The sequence below is a fragment of the Anas platyrhynchos genome, chromosome 1 (assembly GCF_047663525.1).
Source record: "Anas platyrhynchos isolate ZD024472 breed Pekin duck chromosome 1, IASCAAS_PekinDuck_T2T, whole genome shotgun sequence".
In the NCBI taxonomy this organism is placed as follows: domain Eukaryota; kingdom Metazoa; phylum Chordata; class Aves; order Anseriformes; family Anatidae; genus Anas; species Anas platyrhynchos.
The window spans coordinates 62,335,764-62,360,705 of record NC_092587.1 but is presented as its reverse complement, the minus strand read 5'-3'; the positions used below and the strand labels follow the sequence as shown (position 1 = coordinate 62,360,705).

Below are 24,942 nucleotides of genomic sequence, written 5' to 3'. Positions count from 1 at the left end.
CATTTTTTTTTACCTTCTTTAGTCTACTAAAGCTCCAGGTGCATTGACACCTGCTTCCCAGGAGACTGTTACTGCTGCTTCTGCTGAGGCTGATGGCAAGGTCTGTCTTGATTTTTCTATAAGCACTGCATGCGAAATATGTTGTGGTGCACCTTCAGGTACTATGGAAAGCAGTCTGTAGGGCTCTGTCCCCAACCCACTGTGCCCTACCGGGTGTAGACTACTTGACATTTCATGACTGTAGTATGTGGGTAGAGATGTACTACTAGGTGGCAAAGCCTCTGCTTTCTGTTTTAACCCTTGGTTGTAATATGTTGTGGTGCAAAATTTGCCCGTTTGTAGTCAATTGCTTGTTTGGTGCAACAGTATTGTGATCAAAGTTTTTCAGCATGGTTGTTAAACTGCATGTTTTTAATGTGTTGACAGTTAAAGAAGGAGAACAGAAGATAAACTAAAAATGTGAGTTTCCTGCTTCCTGCAGGGAATCCTTACAGGCTTTGTTCCAACCTGAGCCCCCTTTTTGTCGTCTTACTTAATCGTTCAATCCCTGGTTCACTTCTATTTGTGAAATGTGTTCTGCAGTGGCTTGTTACACTTCAGGCGTGCTGTCTGTCATGTTGAAATAACAGCTCAGTAGTGTAAAGACTTTATTGCTAATTGCTTTTACGTGAAGTCAGAGAAGATGGATAGTCACCAAACTGTGTAGCAGGAGTAACCAAGAGGACTCAGGCTTTTTGCTTCACTGCACACATGCATTCTGCCTCTGTGTAAAGCTGTCATTTCTGTCCTGAACAAAGGAGTTCAAGTTGGTATTGGAACTTTATTATGGTTTTGCCCAAAGATTTATTGGTTCTGATATGCTGCAAACATCTATAAGGAAATCTGGACCATTTTTGAGGATTCTGTTGTGACCACAAAAGTTGCAGGAAACTGCCAAATTTGGTTTAATTTGTTTCCTGTTATTAAGTAGTCAGTGAATCCTCAGTGCTCTGTTTGGTGTGAAAGACTGCAGCTTTGTTTCTGAAATTGCTTGGGAGATACAGCCCGCTCTGTAGTAACACTGAATGAAGGGAATTTTGCCACTTTGAATAGCTGTCTTACAATCAGAAAAAAAAGGAACAGAGCTGTCCTTATCAGTGGTTACCTCTTATTAGAAGAAGTTGATTTGAATTCTTGCAATATATTTGGTGCAATATCTCTGAACAGTTTTGTGCAATTTTAATAAGAAATAAACGCACGGTTTAGCTGGGTTTCCTCCTGACATACAGCCATTTTGCCACGTTTTTTTTCTTCACTCTCTTTAGACCCAGGGTCAGCCATGGTGGTGTTTTAATTGTAAACACAGTAGATAGTTTTAGCTTATTTCCTCCTGAAGGAAGACATAAGTAGTAGCACCTCAGAGCCTTTAATGACCAGCGCTGAGTTTACAGGGTTTGTTGGTTTGTTTTTTAAAGTACAGTAATAAGTAGAACAGCTGCAAGGTATATGGAAAGGTGCAAACCAAAAGTTAAGACTGTTCCACATCAAAATAAACTGTCTTTTTTATTTACTTATCTAACCTGTGGTGGGTACCATCTACTAATATTTCTTTTGTCCAGTGATTTCTAATGTGTAAGAGTTGGGTGTTATGTCCTCTTCTCAGAAGACCAGAGAGTCATTCTTTCCCTGGAATGGAAAGCTTTACTCCCAGAAACTGTGATCTTCACTTCCAGAAGATGAAGGTTTTTCTTCTTGATTTAGTACAGAAAAGCCTTCAGTAACTTGAGGTCTGGCAGCACAAATACATTCGTAGCATTGGTACCTGGAAACGTAAAAGTGTGTATTTTTTAGCTGTCATTGTAAGGAACTTTGGTTTCTGTACAATGAATTTATAAATAAATTCAAGAGCCCATCTAAGAACTGTAGTGATCTGTCAAATGTGCTTTCAGAATAGTCATGATAGTATAGGTCCAGGAATATGTGGTAAAAACTAATAGATGTAGGAAGACTTCCATATTTCAGAAGTGATCTGTAAACCTTTAAACAACTGGAGACCTTGTCTCTGTGAACAGTTTCATACCATTATTAGGAAGGATGCAAGTTTTAAAAGCTTTCACTTTATTGATACTCTTTTTTTCTGTTGTAAGCAGCAAAGCAGCAAACTGTTGCTGTAATACAAGTCTTTCAACTTAACATTATAGAGTTTTGATGGGATTTGTTTTGTGAAGTGTCAAGTTATTTCTTAAGAATTAGGAGACCAAAACAACTCTTAAGTTTACACCCATTAATATATTGCAAGTGTCCTTCTAATCAGTTTCCCAAAGGGAAAACAGAGGTGGGGAATGTGAAGAACAGGATGTAGGAAGAAAATTACATGTATGAAAATCTTGCTTCTTAGTTACGTATAGCTCCATAATAGAAGATTTGATCAGACACTGCTTTGCAGTTGCTAGTGTTTTAACTCTCCAATTTTTCTTTACTGTGTTGTTTGTGCAGGCTGCTCCTGCAGCAGGAGATGTGTCCCAGGAGTCTGGAACAGGCAACTGGAGAGGAATGCTTAAAACCTCAAAAGCGGAAGAGGCATCAGCAGAGGAAAAATCGAAACCAGCTGCAGCCCTTCCTGCTAGTCCTCAGAAAGGACATGCTGTAAACCTACTAGATGTGGTGAGTGTCATGAAAGACAGATACCTCCTCTTCATAATCTTCAGACTCAGGAAAGAAAATACATGAATTCCAGCTCTTGTGACTTGGATAGTCATATATATCTTCATAAATAGTTACCACTATAGGAACAGGGAGCTCTATCCCCTTTCTCCGCTCTTCCTGCTATGGAATCCTTCTTTTCTCCCCCTCTAGTTTCAGCCTATGATTTGGGATATGTGGCTTCCTTTCACAAATTCCTGTGTAAGTGAAATCCTGTCTAGATCACTCTTTCTACAGAAGTAAATTTCAGCTCATGTCTCAACTCAAATGCCTACTCATTTTTGCTAAAGTTGGCATTTTTGGTACTAGAGGAATCATTAAAAACAAAAGGCATTTAAAGTAAAAAATGAAAATTCTTAGTTGTTGCACAGCTTAGTTCCTTTAGTGAGCTTTTACAAAAAAAAAAAAGTGGTGGTGCCCTCTGACCTTTCAGTTTCAAAGATTGGGATGTTGATGTCTTTTGATGTTTATTTCTCAATAATAGGTTTATTGCAGGGCAGGTTACATGTATCAAATTATCAGACTAAAAGGGCAGTGGTTCCTTTTGATCTCCCACAGTTTGATGCTTATAAATGTATATAAATGAGCAGAATTTGTAACCTGATGTTTTTATTTTTATTTTTATTTTTTTTACATAGCCTGTACCTGTTGCACGCAAACTTTCTGCCCGTGAGCAACGAGATTGTGAAGTGATTGAACGACTGATTAAATCTTACTTCCTTATTGTTAGAAAGAACATTCAGGACAGGTAAAACCAAACTGCCTATAAATATTTAAGCCATACAAATGTGGTATCTCAAGGGTCATATATATGTAACTGTGGCTTTTTAAAATCACATTTTTATTTTTTAAGCAGAGGGAAAATATGATTATTTTTTTTTAAAGAGGAAGCAGCAGTAAAACAACCTCTTACAGAGTTAAGAAGGCTGAAGTATTGTTTTCTTTAATGGTTTTAGTTCTGCATTATGTTGAGGTAAATTATTCAATTCCTTACTTAGGAGATAAGAGCTTTTCTGGAAGATGCTGCAATTTAGATGTATGTTTTGCAGCAAATAACTGGAATAAACTCTGGGGGCTATGTAACAATGGTAGAACTCTGTTTTGCTATCCTATTATTTCAAACAGGGAGGTTGAATAGGAACTGTGGCCAAGTTTTCTCATCTGTAGCTGTAAGGATGGAAATAACATAAGATGTGTTTCCACTGTATGCATTAGAACAACCTTACCTACTTGAGAAGTATTTTTAGGAGATATCTTTCAAAGATTGTACTCATGTCCATCCCACATTGTATTTGCAGAGCTTATTCAGGCTCTTACTTGGATGGTACTTGTCCCGACATGGCCTTGAACCTGAGTTTTGGGTTGCTTTTGCACATAGCCAGGTGATTCCCAAAATATTTTGGGCTTCTTTCTTCAGTTCTTCTTTTGGTAGAACTTGCAGTGTATTGGCTTGAAAAGAGGAAGTAAACTGAATTACTTCAGTATTGGTAGACCTCTACTGTCTCATCATGATTTACCAGAAGTCTTCCCTCAGCTGCCCAGTAAGGACCCTTAAAGCAGCAGAATGCAGTGGGAAAATTCCTAACCAAATCTGGGAGTATGACTCCAAGAACTCAGATGCGGTGATGGATCGAGGTTGATCTTGGATCTGGCTGTTTAGACTTGCATGCTCCCTGTCAAGTTAATGCTTGAATGATAATTGCAGCACTCTGAAAGTGCATTCTTTGGAGCGAAACTCTTGATATGCCCAGGATAATGATTTAGATTTAGGGCTGTAGGTACATGAGAAGAGTGATGGGGCCACTGCTAAATGAGTTAGTACTGACTGTGTCAACTCCCAAACCACACTAGTGGCAAAATACTGCTTAGTGTTATGCCAACAAGGTTGTTTAAACTAACATTTTTTATTTATCAGTTGGGAAGGACCACCAGTATTTTCGTTGTTGGTTGCTGCTATTCTGATGAAATAACCTGAGGTGCCGTAATTCAGTTTTTGTTCCTGTATTTACGTCTTCAGATTTTGGTACTCTGTTAGTATAATGATTTGAGTTTGTCAATGCTCAAGTAAATATTTCTGCCCGCTTTTTCAGAAGAGTAAAGCTACACACATCTTAAGTCCCCAAGAAAATCAGGTTCAGCTAGATTGAATACTTTAATAATTTTTTCAGGAACTTTAATGGTGGGGAAATCAGAGTTGAAACCATGGATTCTTTGGGGGTACAATAGCCTGACATAAAACTGAAAAATGTAGCTTTACAGATTCTGTGGTCTTTTTCTGAAAGATCGTTCTTGGTTCTCATTGGTTCCTGCTTGCCTCCACTCCAGTCAAATTGATTTTGCACACTTAAACTCCATTTTCAGTTGAAAATTGCCCTCATGCTGTCTCATGCTAGAGATGATATGGCCCACTGTTTGAACAGTGATCCTATTTTCAGTTTATCTGATAAGACTGGATGCTTCAGTCCTTTCCTTGCCTCCTCACTTACACATGAAGATTGATCCTAGAGTGAAATACTTAGATTTTATTTTTTTTTCTGCCTAACACAGTAGAGATTTGAGTTCTGGTCTCTATTGAAAAAAAGTAATTTATTTTGAATGTATTCTTTACACCATATATATTTTCATGTCCTTTACAGTATTGCCATCCTATTTGAAGAGTCTCTTCAGCTCTTAAAATTGCACATGATACTTCATTTACTTGAGATTGAAAACTTCTTTTATGTTAGCAGTAGATTCCTGGTAGTCTGAGCCAAGGTTCTTTGTAGCTGCTTGCTCACATTATGCATTCTTAAATTTAGAGCAGACCTGGTTTTGATTAGCTTTCATGAAGCAACGATTTTTTTTTGTGCTTGCAGTGTGCCAAAGGCAGTGATGCATTTTCTGGTGAACCACGTGAAAGACACTCTTCAGAGTGAGTTGGTAGGCCAGCTGTATAAATCCTTGCTGTTGGATGACCTTCTGACGGAGTCTGAAGACATGGCACAGCGCAGGAAAGAGGCAGCTGATATGCTAAAGGTATTAAAAAAAAAAAAAAAGATCAGGAGCTTATGAGAACAGCTGATGAAATTGAAACTATGTAAATGTGAGATTCTTGAAAAATTTGCTTTGCTTTTTTAAATTATACTACTTTTTTAAAAGTATGTCAGGGCATTTTTTCTCTCTGTTAGAGGAATTAGAAGCAATATGTGAGTAGAAATATTACACAGTATTACGTAGACCGAGTACTTGGGAAGAAGGAAGCTAAACTGTATTTCATGTTTAAAGCAGAAGCTCTCATATGGTATTCTTTTAACTTACACATTTGTTTTTGATCACTTGCTCTTATTTAACTTCCCTCTATTGTGTTCAGTAGTGTGTTTTTTTGGGGGGGGAGGAGGAGAGGATTGATTACAGTGTTTCAAGTACTGTTCCCATCTTCTAATGCTTCACACACACTGCCTATGGGCCAGTGGTAGGTCTATCTCTAAGTAGGTCCCTGTGATATAAACAGTGGGAACATTGAGACTTGGTTATCATGACCACAGTGTACATCTGTGTGCATTTGGGATGTATCTGTTTTACAGAACTCTTCATTTTTTCACTGTTTCTTTGGATTGAACTGTATAGAAAACAATCCCTCTCACATGCCAGTGCAGCTTCAATAAAGAAATAGCAAAAGGTACTTCTCTCTTGCATACAGATTGTGCATTTGAGAGATCGCATACTCTGAGATACCAGTTGTCCAAGAACCCCTATATTAAGTTTAATCCTTGTTCCTATACAATAAACATATTTGATTGAGGGGAATTGTTTTTCAAACTGTAAACTTCACAGGACCAAACTTAATTTTGCATTTGTCCAGATCAGAGTTAATGTTGTTGCAGATTGTTACCACTCATTTTTTTAATGAAAGGGACAGGCTTTGATTTAAATTTTAACATCAGACTTTCTAGATTGCTGTTCCTTGCCTGTTTGAGAAATCCCTTCATAAACTGTCTTCTTCCCTTCAAATATCTTTTTTATCCCTTCATAACTCTGTCTTTTTTTGTCTTTCCGTGTGCAGGCCCTGCAGCGAGCCAGTCAAATCATTGCAGAGATACGGGAGACACATCTTTGGTGAAGACTGTACCAGCCACACTATTTATATGCATTGGAGGTTACATTGACTTGAAAATTGCTAGGCATGGTATACGGAATAGAATTTTTATTTATGAACTCTTATCTGTGTACTGCAACTGTGTAAATCTGCTCATGTAAAGACAGTTGGTTTGATTTGCAAACAGAAAAATATGCTGTATTTTGCAAAGTAAGTCATATTTAATCCACATAATAAATGGCTCTAAATGTTTCCTTACCAGCTTTCTGGTGCAAATTAAAGCAGACCAAGTCTTACTGTCTCAATGACAGGCTCATTTGAACTTGGGGAAAAAACATTAAAGTTCCAGTGCCTGACTTGCTGAACAGGTTGCCTGTGGTTAAGATGGACAGTGTAGTCTTGTGGCATAGTTTTAAGCTGCTTTTACAGTAGAGGTTTAAATACTGTGAAGAGAAGAGAGCACCATGTATTTTCTTTCATGAATATATTGCATGCACTATGGCAGATGGAGGTGTCAATTTTATAGCACAGTAGAGATGTCTACCGTATCGCTACGTATGTGTGTCCCCATTTTTTTCTCAAATGTTGAAACTGCAGACAAAATTTTGATCTTCATTTAATGGAGTATCATGTTGGATGAATTAGCCTGGAGCTTGTGAACAAGTAACAGCCTACTACTAAAAAGTGGGTGCAAAGTTGTCGATGTGCACTGGAGCTTGTGTATAAATGTTGGGGTTTAAAATCAGGTACAAGACCACCTTCCCCTTCCTCCCCGCCCCGGGACCAAGCCCCTGGACCATCCAATAGTAAATTTGTTCTGGCAGAGCTGAAAAAAAATAAAAATGGATTTCAAAACTGTTACGGGATAGTGTTTCTTTCAAAAACAGATTAAGTTGGCCAGGGAGAAGGGGATCCCCACAACTGTTTCCAGACTTTAGAAGGTATGACAGCATGAAAGGAAGTCTGTAGGATTGGAATATTTATACTAGAGATTTCACTTGCTTTTGAAGAAATTTTACTGTGCTATAAGTAGCTTTTTTATTTTTTTGAGGACAATCAAATTAGGAAGTAAGTTGAAGTTAAGTTGATGAGTTATTCTGATTGTAATTCATACAGATAAATATTGTTCTCACTAACCTTTAAAGAGTAAGCATTTTAATTTTTATGAATAAAAATTTATTTAAATTCCAGCCAGCACACTTGCATGTACTTTTCAAACAGATTTACTTTTTTTGTATGAAGTTAAAAAATGTGTACTGTGGTATTGCTGATATTTTATCTTTAACACAACTTGCATGTGAAAAATAAGACACTGTTGTTAACAGCCATGGCTTGCTCTTAGTATATCGGGCCAGTACCCTGAGGTTTTTATTCCCATCTTCAGTTCCTTTTCCCATTGCACCAGTTAACAGAAGTGGAATTCCTTTTCTAAATGCTAAAGATTGAAAATTCAAAACCAGTTAACACCTCCATTTCCAGCAAGGTCTGTTTTAGATTTATTTTTCACATGGTAGTCTTCAGTTTGGTACCAATATAAACCCAAGGAGTTAAGTCTTACACGCACTTTTTTGTATAGTTATTTTATGCATTACTGAAATTCATGCAGGACATGGAAATATATTCTGTATTTTTAAGCGGCCTAAAAAGTCAAGATGTATGCATTAGATGTAATAAATACAAAGGAAGTAATTCTAACTTCTCACTTTTTATCCGGAGATGGTACTTCTCAGATTTAAGAAATGTGACTGTAGTGAAGTGCAAGCCACTTTTCAAATCAATTTTGGTGAATAGCGAGAATATTTTGTCAAAAGCATTGCATTTCTAGTTTGAATTCACCCGACATCTCTTTCCCTTGCACTTTTGACATCTAAGTAATATGTTTTCAGCAAAGTAGAACTATCCTTAAGTGAACTGCTACTAAGCTTGAACTCCCAAATGTCAGTCAACAGTCTGTTGGAAGGAGACGTTCTTACTTGCAAAGTTTTGAAATACTACAATAAAGCAAATGAGTTCCGTTTATTTACAACATTCTTGCAAGTGATAACTGGCTCTGTAATGTCATGTGAGATTTGTTTTTTGAAATGTTTGTTTGTTTTGCAAATTTTCAAGTGAGTTGAGTGCCAAAAAATGAAGATGATTTGTCATGCTTAATGCAAATCTTTAAAAACCCATGCTGTAACAGTCCTGTTTTTAAATAAACAGATGATATACAAAAATATATTATCCCAGAAATAACTTTTGAACTGACTTTTAGGTCAGGTGGCAGGACTATATGCTCTTACAAGTTTCTAGAATAACTATACTTGTACAGCCTTACATATGTTTGCATTTGTCCTGCAATTTAATATTTTCAGTTCTTGTAGTAGTTGCAGAAGTTACAGTGTAGACAGGCTGCTGATGGCAATTGTTTTTTAAACAACATGTCAAAGTGCTACTGTTGTTGCTACCCTTAGTAGAAGTAACAGAGGAATTGGTAAAATGTCTAGTAGAGTAGCAACTGAAAAATTCTCACTAGATCAGACTGATTGCTTACAGATGTCTTCTAGTCAACCTTATTTAATTTAAACCCCAAATATTTTTGTCATCAATGAACAACTTTCAAGCTAACTCAAAAGACAACTTACTATCCAGTGAAACAGTCATGGGGGAAAATAACCTCTGAAGCTAAGTTTAGACTACTAAATGTTTGACATTGATACCTGACATATGTGTGGTACTACTGTAAATAAAACACAGTATCTGTGTGTGATCAGTTTGTCAATAAATTACTTGTTTTTTTTTTCATAGTCAAATTTCACTTAGTGTGTAAGGGGAGTGTCTGTGTGCTTCAAATTGTATTCTGAAGTAGAACTTGCCTTTGAGTCCTGCTTTATGGAGGGATGATGGCTTTGAGAGATGCCAGATTGGATATATTGCAAGCTCATGTCCCTGCTTTATGGAATGACAGCAGGGGAAACAATTTGCCAATACGCTGTGCTCCTGTTCCTAACTTGCACTGAATTATCTTGAGTAATATTTGTTTTTTTGTTTGTTTGTTTGTTTTTACTGTTAAATCTGTTAGTCTGAGAGCAGAGCAGACTGCTAACTGGTGTTTTCTGTAGATAGATTGTTTGTTTTTTTAAAAAATTTGTGTTCTTTGAGGTGAGTTAGGTGACCTTTCCTTTAAAGTCTAAAAGAGAAACAGGCCAACTGAACATTGATTTATGCCCAAACAGCCACCCCCTTTAAATTAGTGGTGTTTCTATGTTCAGATAGCTCCTTTTTTAGTGTATCTGCTGCATGTCTTTTCACCTTTCACCATACCTCTTCACTGTGACAGCTTTACTAAGTTAAGCACTTCTTGAAAGCAGTCACATTGTTGCTACCTGCCACAATAGTGTTAATACTCAAGTCTAAGAAAGAATACTAGTTTTTCCAGTCATCCTTGATTCTTGACCTACCCATTCTAATATTCAGATGCAACACCCTGTACAGGCTGTCCATGAGAAGTAGTGGTTGCATCCAGTTGTGGCTTTGGAAAGTCAGGGAAAGGTTCAGATTGGTAGCAGTTGGTCAGAAAGAAACACAGAATAAATTGCTTGGAGTTGATGGATCTCATTAAAAACCTTGTACACAAAGAATTTAATTCTTTTTCAACTGTGTATTTGTAAAAACAAATAAAATCCTTTTAATATGTGATCAAAGTGGGTGCTAATGCTTTTAAAAAAAAAACAAACTTGAAATCAGAGGATACTTGTGGATCAACACCATGTGAAAATGAAGGGGAAAAAGGCAGGTGAGGTCAGATACAACAAGTATGACTTACTCTACTCCTAGAAGCGTATTTCCTGCAAACAGAAAGTAGCTGTCAAATCTAATCTGTTGTATTACTCTGGAGGTTAACAAGGGTGTTACTGCTGTATTTTGTTCTCAGGCGCACGTTTTTGTATTGCTGTAATGCTTCTGCCATTTGGGGAAAAAGGTAAACTCTAACAAAAATGAATTGGATGATCTTTTAGGACATTTTAGCTCTGATCATTACTGTAACATAAGGCAAAATGACAAGCAAAACAAACTCGGCTTGAGAGCTGCCAAGGTACGTAGAGATTTTTTTAAAGATAGGAATAAATAACTACTTTTTTGTCTTATATAGCTATAGTATATATTGCTATATAATTATACATGATGTATAATTATTCTAATATTTTGTTATATAAAGAAATATAGTAAATTCCTAATGCATAGGATAGAGATATCTCATTATCAGGAAGGTAAGCAGAATCTAGAGACTGGAGTTAGCACTATTAACTCCATGGACTGAACTGAAGTACTACCCTATTACAGTTTAATCTGGAAAAAAAAAAAAACAAAACAAAACAAACACAAGCAGCAAACCATTGTAACTTATTGAAATCTCAATTGATAATGCAGACAAAACCACTGTCAGTTGATTAGAGTAAAAATGAAAAATAATGGATAGAACATCTGGATTCTTGAGAATGAAGAATTAGAATTCTCCTTAAAATTCTTTTAAAGTTATTTCCCTATTCTGGTACTTTAGGTAGTTTAAACCAGCTGCAATGCTATGACCTATTTCAATAACATAAGAGCTGATGCTGCAGTACCACATTCAGGTAGCTGAGACTAAGGCCTCTCTTGCTGTGGCTGTGAATCTGTATCGTCATAGAGTTTTACAGACTAGGAAATCACTGTTTCACCGAAGAGTAAGGATTACTCTAGTCCTTGCAAACAGCACTGCAATTGATGCCCTAAATGAACACCTTATAAGACTGAGGCTTTCACACCTATTTGTACTATGGTAGGGAATGTCCCTTTTAAAAAGAAACAAACTCAAGCCAGCCTGCTACAACACTATGATCTAGCAGCTCAGTTAACTAGTTCAAAGTTATTCAAATATGGCTATGTACTGTAGATATTTTGGGTAACCACGTGTGGTTTTATTTTGTTGTTGATCTGGTTGTGTCACCTGTATTCCGTAAATGATCCTGTCCCCATCATGGGAAAGTCTGTATTTAGTAAGGCACTGTATTGATTTCAGGTGTGTAGTGACTAGTAATGAAGGGGTGTTTGAGTTGTTTTTTTTTTTCAGAGCAATGAAATAAAGCAACGCTGCCTTTAAATGTAGATGGTAGCGTTCCACCAACTCTCTGAAGTACGTTCTCACTTTCATGCTGTCCTTAAAAGGCAATGAGGATGCTACAATCCCAAATGTTGGCTAGGCCGTAAGTAGTAGGGTCACTTTTTTGTTCTTTAATCAAGACGTACTGTGTTTGCATGTTGCTGTCTGAAGGGTCTGATTTGTCTCTCATTTCAAGAAGTGAATATTCTTCTTTACCACATGAAGGCTGGAAAGCTTGTACGCAGTATGCCCCAAACATAACCAATAAGAAGCTTACATATCAGGACTTAACCATTCCACTTATTTATTATGAATTTTCTGCAACTTGTTTTAAACCAAACCTGTCCAGAAAAACAAACAAACAAACCAACAAACAAAAAAAAACAACTATTGTAGGTTGTTTGTTCTTACCCACTTATCCAGGTTTTCTATGTTAGGATGAAATCAGAAGTTGCCAGCAGCATACATCCTCTGTTAGAAGTAAAGAATGCTTTGCTCATCTTGCTGTGAATTAGGCTGTAGAGTATCTTGTCACTGTTCCCCCTCCCTCCTGCAAGGCAGTTGGTTGTTAAAGTAGGGCAAGAGCCTACTATCCATCTCTGGAATTAATCTTTGTCTTCTTGTTCATATTTTCTCATGAATGGTACTTTGAGTAAGGCAGAACATCTAAAAATCTCTGTTAGAATAACATCTATGCAAAATAAAAAAAAAAATTAAGAGTTGCATATGACAACATTCCAGTTCTGTGTTTTAGTTGCACCTGTTCTCCATGGCAATTCCAACTGTTCCTTTTGCATGTTTTAGATAGTTCTGTATCTTATTTTGTAGTGGAAAGAGCCATGTCACACAAGTCTAGCTACTCTTCACAGGTTAGCAGCTGATACTGATAGCCACTGCATTAACTACAGAAGTTGTGCATTAGGGAAAAAAGGAAAAGCCCAGCTGTAATAAATAGTAATACTTAACTTCAGTGGAGTCCAAAGATCCAAATGTAGGTACAACTGCCATAATGTAGTGTGTGCAGTTTTTCAGGCTATTTGTGATTTGTGGTCTACACGAAGCGTGGCTTATCTGAAGTAATCAGATGTTACCAGATTTTTCCTATCTGCTGTACTATTTCTATAACTTTCTGATTCAGTAATTCACTGTCAGAAACAAAAACATGAAATCATACATGTTTAGAATCTCAGCTTCCTTTATTTGAACCTTGTTGGTGTATGTTGGTATCAGGCAGTTTGTGAGCTGCATAGTAATGCATAATATAGAAACATCTTCAAGTCCATCTTCAACAGAGTATGCTCTGAGAAAATTCAGAAAAAAAACAAGCAGTAGAGAAACACCGTTGTCACAACTGCAGCCATTTTATAATGTAGTAATTTTTCTTTCCAACCCTAAGCAATGATACTCCATTCTTGAGAATATGCTGTCCAAGAATAAGAACAGTCTCAGGATTGGTTACTCTAATCCCATTTACTGACACTCCACCATCTGTAATTTTCTGGTACCTTAAAAACAAAACAAAACAAAACAAAACAAAACAAAACAAACAGTTTGTAATTGCAAGAGAAAGCTATTGATTGCTGCTAAGGATTGAAAGATTAGTTAAGAGCTATTTCGTAAGTTTTTATTGGTGTGTTTATATCAGAATAAATTTTAAATCTTAAGCAGGTTAAATTTATTTCAGGTCAAGAGTAACTGACATCAACCTTAGCCTCCAGAATTCCAACCCTTTCTGAGAGGGATAAGAAAACTTGCACTGTTGCTAGCTAGCTCTTTTCACCAGCTGTAGATTTTTTTTTTAAGCACGGTACATGACACTGCATTATCCCTACACTTTCTCTTCAAAGTGTAGTAAGGCATCCTGTCCCACTCTTATTTAGAAGTGGTATGTAGATAGCTAACATGTTACTACCCGAGTTGGTTGTTCTGACCTTTCATTTAACATCTGCAAAAGCACACTACTTCAAACCACTTTAGTGAGGTATTACTGAAGAGTGCAGGTGATAACATACCCACTAGGTCCATCCTGAATGGCATTTGCTTTGCGACACAGGTCGAGCACACTCATTCCTGGTTCAAGTACCAATTCAGCTGAAGGAGCTTGTTTAAAAAGTTCCTGTAACTCTTGGTCAGACATAGCTTCCAATGCTTCCACGCTGCTGTAATAAAGGGCTCTAGTGCACCTGTGAGAACAAAGATCATTCAAAATAGAACTCGTCTCATCTTTGCACAAAGTACAGTTAAATTAAGCATATTCCCCTCCCCAACATCATCTGAGGGTCCACAGAAGTACGTAAGAGTACTTCCCTTGCTGCTCTGATTTTTTTTTTGAACCCACTCTCCTGCAATTTTGTATCATTATTGTACCTTCAAGTCTACAGCATTACATTTTTCTCTTAATAGCTGAGCAACAATTCACTTCATGAAAATAGTTCCTGAAAAGCCTTGGATAATTACCATTGAATAAATCTGAAAGAAAACTGCTTGACAAATCAAACTTCACCTCTTAGCAGACTCCAGCCCCTCTGTACCATGAACAAGCTTTGTTACTTCTGCAGCAAGCCGTTTCTGAGGGCCCCATTTTTCAGGTTCTTTAGCGTGCATTTCCATGATGTGGGCAATCTCCTCAAGAGGAAGGAAGGTGAAGAGTTTCAGGTATCTATGAGCAGGCAAAAAGTTACTTTGTCTACATAAGCATCACTGTGGATTTCCTGTCTTTGTCATTCAAACTTCATTAGCAGCACTAATATGATTCTCTCTTTAAGAAATCCATATTACAGGTATTCTGTCCCTTTAGATAACTCATTGTTTTTGCCCACACACTTCCAGCTTACAAAGATAACTCATTTAATGTTTTGCTAGTCAGAAATAACATGCAAAACACTTTTATAAAGCTTGTTTCACAATCAAGAATTTGCTTTTCTAGTGGAGTAAGTACTTTAAAGGATTTATTGCAATCACATACAGTTCTACTATATATTTTTAGTAGTTACATGATATGCAAATGCAAAATACCACATGCTATGCTAGTCATGGGGCAGAAGCATACTGTGTACTGATGAATGAGTCTCTCAACAGGAAGATTATTTAGGATAATCAATGATTTAAAGGTGCGTATCCCAGGCATACCATTTACAACAAGGCCTGTTTTAATGTGCTCTCAGGTACTGTGAAATGCAGTGTACTAATAAAAGTACCCTTACTATTACAAAGTCTGAAAGCAGGAAACGTTTTTAAGTACCCACGTATTCCTCTTTGCAGTCTGAAAAGTGCAGTGGATGCAGAGCATCTATTTGAAATCAAGGAATGAACCCCTGAGAGAGGTAACTGCAGGTCATGGCACAAAAGTGAAGACATATCTGAGGTTTGTGAAGACATATCTGAGGTTTATGAAGACTCAGATTTGACATTGATATTAGTATTTAAAGAAAAACAGATCTGAAAATTAACATGATGCCTTGAGTAAAGCTATCAGCCTTCTCAGTGGCATTCTAGCGTGGAACTCGGCCATCCATGAAGCCTGACAGACAGTATTTCTCATGTTTTTGCTAAGCTTTCACATTTTCCTAGTATGATTTTAATATTTTTACACTGTTCAGTAAGAATATGAGTTGTGTGGTTGACTTGGATTCAGACTCAGCAAAATGAACACAAGACCGTGCTTTGGATTTGGAACTGCTTTACCCTGAGTAATGATTATTTAGAATTTCGTCTTTGTGTGTGCTACAATTTTAAGTAGCTACAGTAGGGCATCCTTCAATCCACTTGTCATTATAGCTGTAAGCTGAACTCCTTGCTTCCATGTCCCAATATGGAAGATGAACAGCTCATTTCAGTAACTCCCTCATACATTAAGAGTCAAAATTATGCCAATTGTTCCTATCTCCAATTCTGAAAAAAAAAATCCACTAAAGTTTCTTTCCATGCAAGATATATAAGTAGAATATCAAACAGGCTTAAGGTTTCAACATGTTAGTACTTTTGGTCATTTATGTAACAAGCACTTCTCCCATTATCTAGACTTTTAAGATTAATACTTGGTTGCATGAGTTATTATCTATTTATATCAATGTACAGTATGTTTGTCCAAAGGTGAGCCAAATCACATGAGATGTTTTTACTGTTACAGTATTAAACTATACCTGAGGGTGCTGATTACTGCTAGGTTTGAGGAGGTGCAAGCAATAAGTAATTTGAACAGGTATGTGAATTTTGTTTTTTCTGTTTTGCTTCTCAGCCTTAGTTTTTACTTTAGATAATGACTAAAATTGAATCCTGAAAACCTCTACCTTGTAAATACATTTATTTATACACCTACAATGAGCTTAAAACAGTATCCTTTTCTCCCCTTTTAACTTGTGCTAGAACTACTGAAGTATAACTTTCTTAGATGTGTTTTTATCTAGACCAATGGTCTCAAAGTGCGACTATGCAAGATGATCGCCTGAGGTGTAAAAAGAAAATACTAGAAGTTCAACAGTGCATGTGTGTATTTATGTATATATATTTAAAATCTCCAAATCCATATATACGCATGCACTGGGAGCGCATGCTCAAATTTATTTATTATTGATGGGGTGCCTGTCCAAAACATTTGGAGGCCACTGATTTGGACAGTTAATACAGTCACAAAAATGAATGTCTCAGCTTTTTCCTTGCAAGACACTATTTTAATTTTCTTAGGGATAAGCAATTATTAATTGTGTTGCAATTCTAAATGTTGAACTTCACGTGTAAGTTGTTAAGCAGCACGCAATATGTAGTGTTACATATTATTATCTATCAACCTGCAGCTGGTTATTACAGGAGAGATTTCACTTGATGTCATGATGTTACAGAACTGAAATTAACATATATCAGATAAACTTAATTCACTCTACTGGCAGAATGACATGTGTTATACTTTCCTTGTCTGGTCTGTACATAGTAATTTATGATGCATATAGCAGCATGGAGACAGGTTCCACTAACCTCTGTACTTATGAATTAATCATGCCTGTTTAACTAATGTATGGTTACAGTTAACACATATGTCTACAAGGAGCTGTGAGAAATTATACTAGTTATGTGACCTCACACACATCCCTTGATAACAGCTAGGATCTGACAAAAAGCAAGGTGAAGCTGCAGTACTTACTTTTCAACTATGTCATCTTGTTGTCTGACAAAGAACTGATACAGCTCAAAGGGAGAAGTCTTGTCTCTGTTGAGCCAAACTGCATTGCCAGCAGTCTTTCCCAGTTTATCTCCAGTGGTACTGGTAATAAGGGGTACGGTAATTCCAAACACGTCTGTTCCTGTCATCCTGAGAAGATTGAGGAAGAATATAAGTCACATTTTGGTAAAGTTTAGGAACACTCAGACATTCTATAAGATGCTATCCTTTCTGTAAAGCAGTTAAGAAAAAATAACTTGGGCTTAAAAACTTAAGTGCACTTCATAAAAGTGTTCTCACTGCTTTTGCATGCCCTCACCCCCTACCATTTAAGATCCTTGTGTATAATGAAGTACTTTAAATAAACAGCTTTCTGAGCAGCAGCACTGTCACATTCATTTTTTGTCTTCTGCTCTAGGTACTAAATGATGCTGCTCACGAGGCAGGGACACCTGTCATGCTCACTTTCTGTGCTGACACTGCAGTAGCACACACTGATGTGCCTGCGAGCGCCGTAGCACTCACACCAGCCTTTGCAGACGAGCAGAGCTTCCCCACACCGCCCTGTCAGGGTGGGAGCTGAGCTCCCCTTCCCTCCCTTCCCAGCCCCTCCCCGTACTTGGTGACGAGCTCGTAGCCGGACATGATGTTGCCCATCTGGTCGGCGCCCCCCAGCTGGATGCGGCACCCTCGGCGGCGGTGGAGGTGCAGGAAATCGTATGCCTGCAGCGCCGGGTAGACGAACTCGGCCAGGCTCATGCCCTCGGCGCTGCGCAGCCGCTCGCGGCAGCCCTGCCGGCTCAGCAGCGTGCCCATCCGCAGCCGCCCGCCGGCACCGCACAGGAAGCCGAGCAGCGGCTGGCGGCCGAGCCAGCGGGCGTTATCCAGCACCTCGGCCCGCCCCAGGCCGGGCCCGCCGGGGCCGGGCGCCCAGAGGAGCCGCCGGTGGTTCTCGAAGAGGCGCCACAGGCCCAGCCGCAGGGCGCGCGCGTGGGCGCGCACCCGCCCGGCCGCCACGGGCTCGCGGGCGCGCAGCCGGCCGCTGGGGTCGCCCAGGCGGGCGGTGGCGCCGCCCACCACGGCCACCACGTTGTGTCCCGCCCGCTGGAAGTGCAGCAGCGCCGCCACGGCCGGCAGGTGCCCGACGTGCAGCGAGTCGGCCGTCGGGTCGAAGCCGCAGTAGGCCGTGACGGGCGGGCGGCCCGGCTCCAGCAGCGCCGCCAGCTGCTCCTCCGCGCCCTGCCCCGGGAACACCTCCTGGAACAGGCCGCGCTCGCACTGCGCCGCCAGCAGCCCCGCCGAGCTCCGCGACCGCGGCGCCCGCTCGTGGAGAGGCCGCGGCGCCGGCAGCGGGGCCGGGAGCAGAGCCCGGCGCAGGCCGCCCCGCAGCCCCGCCGCCCCGCCGCAGCGCCGCCCCAGCGCGGGCGCCGCCATCTTGTGCGGGGCACGATGGGGCAGCGGGGCGGGACGGGGCGGGATGGCGCCGGGCGTTGCTAGGGGCGGGCCCGGCCTCAGCCGCGGCGGAGGCCGCCTGAGGGCGCTGCGGGGCTCCCGCGGGGAGCTCAAGTTACAAAGTGCGGCCTTCGACATGATTTTTATTTATTTATTTATTTATTTTCAATAAATGGTGCAATAAAATTACATTACGCGAAGATGTTGTGTGTTCTGTTACCAATTCATACATGATTTTAATAGTCCACGGTAAAAGTGGTGCAGGGCTATCTCCTGCGTGCCTTTGTCTTTCACGGTATTAAAGAAAATCCGTGTAAAAAGAATGTTGTGTTGGCTCGTTCTTCACTTTTTCCCAATCCGCCATCCCAAAACACCGGGTTTTCATATTACTTTCATTCTCAAATAATCACATTGGAAATCAGGTCTCCAGTTTTGAGTAGTTACTTAGGCAGAACCGATACCAGGCTGTTAAATTAAAATTAGTAAGATTACAAAGTTAGAATTTTAAAATTTAAGAATTCTAGAATTTGTGAACTTTCCAAATTTGGACCTGCTTAAAACACTGTCTTTGTTATGATTAATTGGAAATTGGATTCAGTTTCTTTGCGTTTTACTTGCTGTTGACTTCCTTGTTCTTTCCAGTTGTGTTGTTGAATTAAATCGCTTCTGCTGGCAGGGTGGCATGAAGAGACTAGGTCACTCAAGTCATATGCCACCTCAAGGAACTTTTAGACCAGCAAAATAATGTTCTTTTTTCTTCTACAACTTCCCAGAACTGTCCACTCCTCCTTTTGATTGACTTTCTGCTACACATCAGCAAAGCAATGTGTCTACTTCAATGTAACAGGAGTTGTAAAGGACACTGAAAAAGTTTGGGAAATCCCATGTCATTGGTATGGTTTGATGCTTTCATGAAGCCCTGTAGTAGTAGGAAATCAATAGTAGTTAACAGCAAGACTGAGGATGGAAAATTACACCAACTCTTTTAAGGATTTGATGAGAAATTGCATGGCTTTTATAAAAAACCCTTCCAATCTTGGACAGTCTCACTCTGTGTATTGACCATACAGATAAGTATTGGCAGAATATGCATTTCAGGAGTAAAATAGGAGAAGGTATTTAGATTAATACCACAGGAGTTAACACAGACTGGGAAAAGTTTTTTTTTTTTTTAGAGGTCTGAACAGTGTTAAATAATAATACTGATAAAACCCCTATTTTTTAATTCTTCCTTTTAAGTCAGGGAGGGCATTTGTGTGTGTGTAGCAGTGATAGGCCAACTTGACAGCGTGCTTCCAGGGTAGTACTGAGTGGGAAACCAAGTGTTTATATGACTCTGTGATTCACAGGTGACAAAGAAGGAATTTTTAAGTGTTTGTGTTGTCGTTCAAAAGTCATTATCATTGAAGACTTTTTGCTAACAGACCTGTGGGTAAGTGAAGTGTGGAATTATTCTGTTCTATTACATTGGGGAACAACATGATGGAAAGGAGATGGGAAAGGAAATGAGAACAACATGATGGAAAGGAGAGCAGGTTTTGGTTTTGCAGGTTTTACTGCAAAACAGCAACAACAAAAAGTGAATTAAGCACCAGTGATGAAATATTTACAGATGAGAAATATTTAATGGTTGTGCTAATGGTATTTTGTAAGAAAAGGATCTGTGAAGGACTTTAGGTCATTAGATTAGTACTTGTGTACTTAACAGGGACAGTACAAATTGTTTCCTTTTTTTTTTTTTTTTTTTTTTTCTGAAGTATTATTGTGGTGGCTGTTGAAAATAAAAGGGTGGTTGACAGTACAAGGCACTAGATGTTCCTTTGTATTCTCTTTGTATTTATGTTGGGTAAAGGATGTTTATTTCTGAAATGTGAATAAACAGAACTAAATTATATGTTCATATGTACACGCACACAAATATTCTCTTTACTACAGTGTTCTCTTTGCTACAGTTACAATAGTAAATTAGAAAATATTTATTTTATTTTATTTTATTTTATTTTATTTTATTTATTTTATTTTATTTTATTATCACAGAAGAGACCTTCTGGAACCTAGGACATGGAGACTGGTTTGTATCTCTTTGCTCCAGTTAATCATCTCCGTATAGTCAACTGAAACTCACACATCTTTGGCTTCAGGAAATAATACAAAAACAAGACATCACAACAGGAGTTTGATCATTTCTTTGTAGATACAGTAAGCAGCAGGAGGTAAATCAAAGCCCTGACCTTTTCTTTGAGTGTTACTTTTTGTGGGGTTTATTAGATTTGTTGTTTGTATGGTGGTATTGCTTTATGGCTGTTAACAAGCTCAGTGCTGCATAGCGGGAACTGGCGTGTGCTCCTTAAGCCACACCAGCACCAACTTTTCTTTGTCTCACTTCATGGTATTTAATGACAGTTAATCTGTATGTGCATTATATAAACAAATATCTATGTATTATATATTTTTATACTTTCTTTTGCCCAGATACTCAGATGTATTGCCAGAACTGCACTAATCAACAGTGTCTTTTCTGTAGCATTAATCTATTTGAATTTACCTGCTACTTGTGACTTGTTTGTATGGACCTGCTGAGGTTGTCATCGCCCATGCACATGCTTAGAAAAGAAGATTTGAATATGTTCCTAGCTTGTCTTATAGAGGAGTCACCAGAGTGTCATGCCCCATCTGACTAGGAAGGTTACAGATTATTATTGCCAGGAAATATTTTTGCTCTTTATATTATTGACAGTTATCCTTAAAAATCTCTAATGACATCCATCCAACCTCTATTGCATGAGAGCATCCTTCTGTTGCAAAGTGAATCTGATGAGTTAGGCAGTTCATTCTACCTACTGGATTCCAAAGTATTAATACTTTTTTTTTTTTTTTTCCCCATCACTTTATCTTATCAATGTAGCATACCAATGTGCCCTAATTGTTAATGAGCCACATAGTAGAATGGAAGGAGTTTTCCAGGAAACAGTGGCATTATATTATGTTTGCTTTCCCTACTTGAAAGATGAGGATAAAATGATGTTAAGTTGTCTACATATAGAAATCTTGTGAAGACTGTTTTCCTGTGACTTAAACCACCAAATCATTCTATGACACAAGGAGTGGTTGGTCTCTCTTTGTCTTTTTCTGGGGGTACTCAACAGAAACAGTTTCTCCTACTTTACATGATCCTGGCGATGCACTTAATTTGAACCATTTAGCCAGATTTATCATCACTCTTTGGAACAGAACAGAGCAGGTGAAACACATGGGTGAAACAATATTTATATATCCTGACTGGGAAAAAAATTACATTTTTATCTGTAGCTAGAATGTTAATAGATGGCATGGGCAGTGGTAATGTTTCCTCCTTGGAGCTGTTACTCACCTGGGGAGCATGATTTGTTATGTGGGTGTCTCTGAAGACATTTTTCAACTTTGTACATGTACAGCATGGGAACAGAGCATATTGCAGGCAGCAGCAAGCCCAACGTGCTGCTCTGCCAATCACAGCCTCTTGTGTGCAAGACTTTTACAGTGTTGTGGATCTTCTTTGGATATGTCACAGCAGAATGCCAGGCTGTGAACTCATTCACATAAGGAAGCGTTAGGGATGACATCTGGTGTTCGAGAGAAAACAAACCTTTGTCTGGGCTAAGCACGGCCATGGCAGCTTGTGAAGCAGAGCTCCTGAGTCCTTTCTGCACAGAACAAGAGTGACAGGCTTTGAAGTTTGGGCTTGAAGCTTGTCATGGGTGCTTTATTGCTTTGCTTTCAGATGCTCTAAGGACTGTTGTGCTTTTTTGATATAACTGAAACTCTCTTTTGTCTTTCATTAATTTTCTCATTTCCACAGCTAAAATACAACATAGCTTAATTTTAGCTGTGAATGCATAAACATTAAATGTTTTATCTTGAACACCACCCAGTGTTTGGCTTTTGTTGAAAGCTCTTTATACCCTAGGTTACCTGAGAATGGTGTGTAAAACTATAGATTAAATACTTCACGGTGGTCCACTGTTATCTAAGAACTGAATAATCTGATTGTATATTGAAGTTGGCCCTGCTTTGAGCAGGGAGTTGGATTACGTAACTTCCTGATTACCATTTCAGATCAAAATTACTCTGTGATTCTAATTAGGTACCATGTGGTACATCTACCAGCCTTGTAAGGGAACTATATCCAGTGACAGCATAATTTACTTTTTGCACTATTGTAGCAGCAGTGGCCATTTGAATACTGGGCATTATGTGAGTGCACTGAGATAGGAAAAAAAAATCTCACATACCTTTTCATGGTGTACCACCATACTGCAACTGTCAAATTATTTGTTCTAAGAACCATTCATTTAAAAGAATTAGACAGAGCCTAAGGTGATCTCTCTTGACCGTATTATAGCATTCCAGTAATGTAACAAGGGACAATAGAAAGTGTTCAGGACTGAGTCCTATTAGAAGACAAGCTGAGCCTAAATAGAAATGTGGATACAGTTAGAGATGATTGAGGTGCTGTGCCTTATTATTACAAAATCATCAGGCTTTGTATATGATCTTCTTCCTATAAATCACAAAGTCACATATCTCAGCCTTGTTAGAAAATGATTTTTTTTCAGGCATTTTGTGGGCATTTGCACAAAAAATACAGAACTGATAGCAAAGGCTTAGTCTTTCTTGTGATAAATAGGATAGCTGTGAAAAGATAATTGCTTTCATGGCAAAATAATTGGGCAAATAACATAAACTAGTATAAGAACTACCAAGAGATAATAGTGAGAATGAGGATGTTATTTTTTCCTCTTGATTTGTTCAAGCAGGAATCCTTTATCCTGGCTGCCTGATTCTCAATTCTGCATGATGCTGACACTGAAGGAAAGGAGGCAAACAAAATGGTGTATGAAACCTGCTTGCCTATTCATGTATATAATCACCTTGGTGGTTTGAATGAAATGACTTGGAGAGTCCAGAACTGCTATGTGAAATTAAAGCAAATATAAAAGACTAGCATGAAAGGTTTCTGTGGAGGCTGGTTTGTGCTCACATGGTACACTAGCCAAAAACTATGTCACTGGCATTCATATATATTCCTCCACCTATGTTTTCTTCCTCATTCTTTACTGGGTCCATGAAAACTTTGCCTTTCCCTGCTCTCAAGCAGAGATAGACGTAATCAAACTCAGACACAACAGTATTGTGGGATCTAATTCTCAAAAGAAGGTAACATTTCCCATAAACCACAATCATCTCTGTCTCAATTGAATTTTGCATCACCTTGAGGCCTTGAAAACTATTGCAAGAATTTCCCAGAAAGGTGACTTAACTGAAGTAATTTTGAAGCTCTGTTACAGGTGGCAACATTCTCTTTTTAGGATATGTCTCTTTTGTGTCCCACTGACAAGAATGCTGAGCTAAGTGAGGTACACAACCAACACACCACACCAGTGATGGTAACTTATGTTTTCACTTAGCACTTAAGTTTTCACTTAATATTTAATTGATATTTTTCTTGTGGAGAAGAGTCTCGTTCCATTGCAAAGTAACATTGTTAAATATAACTATATTTAAAGTTCTGCCTTGATTTATGCCAGCGTTTATTAGCTTGTTATGCAGCACGACGAATTCCTCATCACCTCTCCTCCCCACACCAAAGTGAAGTTATACGTGCATTAGCCACGAGGTGGCAATCTAAGAGCTTCATATACCAAATTTTGCTCCCATTCATCGCTTACACGCAGGTTAGGCTTTGCAGTATTGGCTAAGTAAATATATTTGCAGCGTTACTGTAGGATATAACTCCTTGTTTGCCAGTATGCGATATTTGCTCCACATCTGCATAACTGACTTCAAGCAGATGCTAAGGAAGACTAAGATGATTCTCTGGATCCATAATTCATGCTTTTAATGTCACTATGATTAGTAGTAATATTATCTGTATTTGTCTCAGTAGTCACAGAGAGATGTTATGCTAGGAACTCAGCTGCTGTTAAAAGCAAAATATCTCAGAAAAGGGGGTGCATGGGGGACATCTCCAGATGTCCCTACGTGGGTCTTCTGACCATAACTGCTGGCCTTCCTGAGGTCCAAAGGGGCTGGGGCATGCCGTGCTTGTGGATTTCCTAGAGCTGATTGCTTCACTTCCTTAACTTCTCCTGTCTTCTAAGTCCTTGTTCACTTCTCAGCATGGCTGATGCTTGTTTTCCTGCATTACAAGTAAATTTAATAGTTGATCTAAAGTGGTGTTAGGTGGAAATAGTTTGTTTCCATCCTTTCTTCTACTTAAAAGTGTTTGTGTCATTTGCAGACATAGGAACAGTAGTAATACGTCTGTTTTCTACATGCACTTTTAAAGGACTCCCATTGTAATGGAGAACATGTTTTAAGAAGTTTTCTACTTCAGCATTACTTCTTACAATAGAAGTTAAAGCCCAAGCTTTACAGAAAATTTTTGTTATTATTATTTATTTTCTTTTTCTTTTTTTC

General features: G+C 38.6%; 2 protein-coding genes across 5 annotated transcripts in view; one reads left to right on the top strand and one right to left on the bottom strand.

Annotated features, from left to right (window-relative positions):
• The window catches only part of DNM1L (dynamin 1 like), a 38,144-nt gene extending 28,638 nt beyond the window's left edge, over window positions 1-9,506 (top strand). For 2 of the 4 annotated variants that reach the window (XM_027443262.3, XM_027443198.3), the window contains 5 exons: window positions 23-100; window positions 2,476-2,643; window positions 3,321-3,430; window positions 5,538-5,697; window positions 6,725-9,506. In XM_027443262.3, coding sequence (XP_027299063.1) covers window positions 23-100; window positions 2,476-2,643; window positions 3,321-3,430; window positions 5,538-5,697; window positions 6,725-6,781 — 573 coding nt within the window. In that variant the 3' untranslated portion in view covers window positions 6,782-9,506. The remainder of the gene's footprint in view (window positions 1-22; window positions 101-2,475; window positions 2,644-3,320; window positions 3,431-5,537; window positions 5,698-6,724) is intronic. The other 2 variants (XM_027443293.3, XM_027443342.3) reach the window with 1 other exon arrangement.
• Window positions 9,507-13,049: 3,543 nt separating this feature from the next.
• On the bottom strand, window positions 13,050-18,636 carry YARS2 (tyrosyl-tRNA synthetase 2). The gene is made up of 5 exons (XM_005020187.5): window positions 17,651-18,636; window positions 17,014-17,181; window positions 14,380-14,535; window positions 13,889-14,059; window positions 13,050-13,381 (listed from the first exon to the last, which is right to left on the bottom strand). The coding sequence occupies exons 1-5, from the start codon at window positions 18,619-18,621 to the stop codon at window positions 13,222-13,224; spliced, it is 1,626 nt and encodes a 541-aa protein (XP_005020244.3). The 5' UTR covers window positions 18,622-18,636; the 3' UTR covers window positions 13,050-13,221.
• Window positions 18,637-24,942: the final 6,306 nt, after the last annotated feature.

Bases quoted from the DNA above. Each gene is read 5' to 3' on its own strand.
- YARS2 (XM_005020187.5), bottom strand. From the start codon at position 18,621: ATGTCGAAGGCCGCACTTTGTAACTTGAGCTCCCCGCGGGAGCCCCGC. The intron at 14,536-17,013 runs GTAAGTACTGCA...GCCTGCTCATAG, and splicing joins CAAGATGACATAGTTGAAAA to ATACCTGAAACTCTTCACCT. The intron at 13,382-13,888 runs GTATGTTATCAC...TTTGTTTTTAAG, and splicing joins ATTCAGGATGGACCTAGTGG to GTACCAGAAAATTACAGATG.